The sequence below is a fragment of the Balaenoptera physalus genome, assembly GCF_965194825.1.
Source record: "Balaenoptera physalus genome assembly, chromosome: X".
Lineage (NCBI taxonomy): Eukaryota > Metazoa > Chordata > Mammalia > Artiodactyla > Balaenopteridae > Balaenoptera > Balaenoptera physalus.
Window position 1 is genome coordinate 39238701 of NC_138903.1, and position 4883 is coordinate 39243583.

Here is a 4883-nt window from a genome sequence, read left to right on the forward strand (position 1 = left end):
TTATTTTATTTTATTTTACTTTACTTTATTTTATCTTTTTCTTTCTTTCTTTCTTTTTCTTCTCCCTTTTATTCTCAGCCATGTGGATGACAGGCTCTTGGTGCTCCAGCCAGGCATCAGGGCTGTGCCTCTGAGGTGGGAGAGCCAAGTTCAGGACACTGGTCCACAAGAGACCTCCCAGCTCCATGTAATATCAAACGGCAAAAATCTCTCAGAGATCTCCATCTCAACACCAAGACCCAGCTCCACTCAACAAACGGCAAGCTACAGTGCAGGATACCCTATGCCAAACAACTAGCAAGACAGGAACACAACCCTATCCATTAGGAGAGAGGCTGCCTAAAATCATAATAAAGCCACAGACACCCCAAAACACACCACCACACCTGGACCTGCCCACCAGAAAGACAAGATCCAGCCTCATCCAGCAGAACACGGGCACTAGTCCCCTCCACCAGGAAGCCTACACAACCAACTGAGCCAACCTTAGCCACTGGGGGCAGACACCAAAAACAACGGGAACTACGAACCTGCAGCCTGTGACAAGGAGACCCCAAACACAGTAAGTTAAGCAAAATGAGAAGACAGAGAAATACACAGCAGATGAAGGAGCAAGGCAAAAATCCACCAGACCTAACAAATGAAGAGGAAATAGGCAGTCTACCTGAAAAGGAATTCAGAATAATGATAGTAAAAATGATCCAAAATCTTGGAAAATAGAATGGAGAAAATACAAGAAACGTTTAACAAGGACCTAGAAGAACTAAAGAGCAAACAAAAAGTGATGAACAACACAAAAAATGAAATTAAAAATTCTCCAGAAGGGATCAATAGCAGAATAACTGAGGCAGAAGAACGGATAAGTGATTTGGAAGATAAAATAGTGGCAATAACTACGGCAGAGCAGAATAAAGAAAAAAGAATGAAAAGAATTGAGGACAGTCTCAGAGAACTCTGGGACAACATTAAAGGCACCAACATTCGAATTATAGGGGTCCCAGAAGAAGAAGAGAAAAAGAAAGGGACTGAGAAAATATTTGAAGACATTAAAGTTGAAAACTTCCCTAATATGGGAAAGGAATTAGTTAATCAAGTCCAGGAAGCACAGAAGAGTCCCATACAGGATAAATGCAAGGAGAAACACGCCAAGACACATATTAATCAAACTATCAAAAATTCAAAACAAAGAAAAAATATTAAAAGCAGCAAGGGAGGGGCTTCCCTAGTGGCACAGTGGTTAAGAATCCACCTGCCAATGCAGAGGACACGGTTTTGATCCCTGGTCCAAGCAGATCCCATATGTCGCAGAGCAACTAAGCCCGTGCACCACAACTACAGAGCCTGCGCTCTAGAGCTCCTGCTCTGCAATAAGAGAAGCCACCGCAATGAGAAGCCCCCGCTCACCGCAACTAAAGAAAGCCCGTGCGCAGCAATGAAGACCCAACACAGCCAAAAATAAATAAGTAAAAAAAGAGCAGCAAGGGAAAAACAACAAATAACAAACAAGGGAATCCCCATAAGGTTAACAGCTGATCTTTCAGCAGAAACTCTGCAAGCCAGAAGGGAGTGGCAGGACATATTTAAAGTGATGAAGGAGAAAAACCTACAACCAAGATTACTCTACCCAGCAAGGATCTCATTCAGATTTGACGGAGAAATTAAAACCTTTACAGACAAGCAAAAGCTAAGAGAATTCAGCATCACCAAACCAGCTTTACAACAAATGCTAAAGGAACTTCTCTAGGCAGGAAACACAAGAGAAGGAAAAGACCTACAATAACAAACCCAAAACAATTAAGAAAATGGTAATAGGAACATACATAGCAATAATTACCTTAAATATAAATGGATTGTCTCATTGGGTCTGTGTCGAGGCATCGGGAGGGCCTAGGTCTGTGCGCGGCCCCCTTCGGCCGGCCTGAGCCCCAGAGTCAGCTCCCCTTGCTCGCCCAGCGCTCCCAGGCCGCTCCCGGGGCTCACGGAATAGTACAGAAACAGATACCAGAAAACATTTCCCAGGACAGAAAGGACAGCACAGACCCCGTTTGGATCAAGTCAGTTCCCTGAGCCTGAATGATGACTGCTGAGTCAAGGGAAGCCACCGGTCTGTCCCCCCACGCTGCCCAGGAGAAGGACGGCATCGTGATAGTGAAGGTCGAAGAGGAAGATGAGGAAGAGCACATGTGGGGGCAGGACGCCAGTCTGCAGGAGTCTCCTCCTCCCGAGCCAGAGATCTTCCGCCAGCGGTTCAGGCACTTCTGTTACCAGAACACTTTTGGGCCTCGAGAGGCCCTGAGTCGACTGAAGGAACTTTGTCACCAGTGGCTGCGACCAGAGATAAACACCAAGCAGCAGATCGTGGAGCTGCTGGTGCTGGAGCAGTTCCTTTCTATTCTGCCCAAGGAGCTGCAGGTCTGGCTGCAGGAATACCGTCCCAATAGTGGGGAGGAGGCTGTGACCCTTCTGGAAGATCTGGAGCTGGATTTATCAGGACAGCAGGTCCCAGGTCAAGTTCATGGACCTGAGATGCTCGCAAGGGGGATGGTGCCTCTGGATCCAGTACAGGAGTCCTCGAGCTTTGACCTTCCTCATGAGGCCACCCAGTCCCATTTCAAGCATTCATCTCGGAAACCCCGCCTCTTACAACCACGGGCTCTCCCTGCCACCCACGTTCCTGCCCCTCATCACGAGGGGGGTCCCAGAGACCAGGCGATGGCATCTGCACTGCTCTCGGCGGATTCCCAGGCAATGGTGAAGATCGAGGACATGGCCGTGTCCCTCATCCTGGAGGAATGGGAATGTCAGAACCTGGCTCGGAGGAATCTGAATAGGGACACCAGGCAGGAGAATTATGGGAACGTGATTTCCCAGGGTTGTGAAAACAGGAATGAGAATGAGGAGTCCACCTCAAAGGCTGAAATTGCAGAAGACTCAGCATCACATGGGGAGACCACAGGAAAATTCCAGAAAGATTTCGGAGAAAAACGTGAACAGCAGGGCAGAGTAGTAGAAAGGCAGCAGAGAAACCCAGAAGAGAAAACTGGAAAAGAAAAGAGAGATCCGGGGCCAGCTACAGTCAAGGAAAAAAAAAAAAAAACCCCAGCACAGGAGAGCGAGGTCCAAGGGAAAAGGGTAAAGGACTGGGGAGAAGCTTCAGTCTGAGCTCAAACTTCAACACCCCTGAAGAAGTTCCGACAGGAGCGAAGTCCCACAGATGTGATGAATGTGGTAAATGCTTCACAAGGAGTTCAAGCCTTATTCGCCATAAAATAATCCACACCGGAGAAAAGCCCTATGAATGTAGTGAGTGTGGGAAAGCCTTCAGTCTTAACTCAAATCTTGTTCTGCATCAGCGAATCCACACAGGAGAGAAGCCTCATGAATGTAATGAGTGTGGCAAAGCCTTCAGTCACAGTTCAAATCTCATTCTGCATCAGCGGATCCACTCTGGGGAGAAACCCTACGAATGTACCGAGTGTGGGAAGGCCTTCAGCCAGAGCTCAGACCTCACTAAGCATCAGAGAATCCACACGGGGGAAAAGCCCTATGAATGTAGTGAATGTGGAAAGGCTTTCAACCGAAACTCATACCTTATTTTGCATCGGAGAATTCACACCCGAGAAAATCCCTATAAGTGCACGAAGTGCGGCAAGGCCTTCACCCGGAGCTCGACCCTCACTCTGCATCACAGAATCCACACCAGAGAGCGAGCCTCCGAGTACAGCCCCGCCTCCCTCGATGCTTTCGAAGCATTCCTGAAAAGCTGTGTGTAAAGCGAGAATTTGTCAACAAGCCATTTCCCCTTTTCATTTCTAAAATTATTTCAGAGATGTGTGCCCATGGAGGGGAAAAAAAACAGCCTCAACAGGTTAAAAAAAAAAATCACACTTATGGATCCTTACAGTTACATCAGCAGTGTTCTGCCTTTGCCTAGTCTGTGGGCGTATAATTCTTCCACAGCCCCTGCAGGGAAATGCTAGTCATAGGGATGGATAATCCACATGCTGTTTCCACACAGGATAGAAGCACACACACAGGAAAATGTCAAGCTTTCAGTAATGAGGAGACCTTTAAGGCGCTCTTGAACTCTTCACAACCACAGTACATAATTGAAAGACTAAGATTGGCTCTGTGAAAATGACACTGAGGTTCAAAACCTGCTTGCTGCAAACACGCCCTACTGGGCCAACGTCTTGCTGAACCTTATTTCTCAAAAAAGAGGGACAGTTTGAACAAAAACTACATCGGCACATGCTGCTCAAACTAGTTATATATATACGGTAAGTTGTGTACAGTCACTGGTAGTCTACCAAAGCTATAGAAATCTAGGACTGTGCTGTCAGTATCAAACCAAAGATTTCTATCTCTTCCTGAAAGAGAGGGCATGCGCACCAGTCTACAGTTCCAAAGGACGGCCACAGATGTAGATGGTTCCCTCCTCATGACTGAGATAAATCCTACTGAAATGGCAGCTGTGATTCAAAACACTTCTCTCCCTTCGCGAAATCCCCTAATTCCCTAAAGCACTATCACACTCCTAACTGCATTTCTCCACAGGTTAGCACTTGATTGCATACTGTCTTTGAATCTTTCGTTGTTCTGTGTGGGAAAGTTTTCATCACTCCCCAAAAGAGATGCTTCTCTCATCGGGGGATATATTTATATCCCCGACAGCCCTGGACACAGTGCTGACCACATGAGAAGTGCTCATTAGGCCTGACTTCTAGCAGGATTTGTACATTCAAAACAAGGCCTGTGAGTGACGAGTACCTGAAATACGGTAGCCTGGCCCAGCTTGTGAGCCCGAGGCATGGCTAAAGCTCTAGGGTCGCATGCTATTTTTGTCCTAAATATAAATGAAGGGTGCTGGTGAGCCACCAGCT

General features: G+C 46.9%; 1 protein-coding gene across 1 annotated transcript; it reads left to right on the top strand.

Moving 5' to 3' along the window:
• Positions 1-2054: 2054 nt before the first annotated feature.
• Positions 2055-4489, top strand: LOC309652556 (zinc finger protein with KRAB and SCAN domains 1-like). Its single transcript, XM_082446624.1, has one exon. The coding sequence runs from the start codon at positions 2074-2076 to the stop codon at positions 3160-3162; it is 1089 nt and encodes a 362-aa protein (XP_082302750.1). The 5' UTR covers positions 2055-2073; the 3' UTR covers positions 3163-4489.
• The last annotated feature ends 394 nt before the right edge of the window (positions 4490-4883 follow it).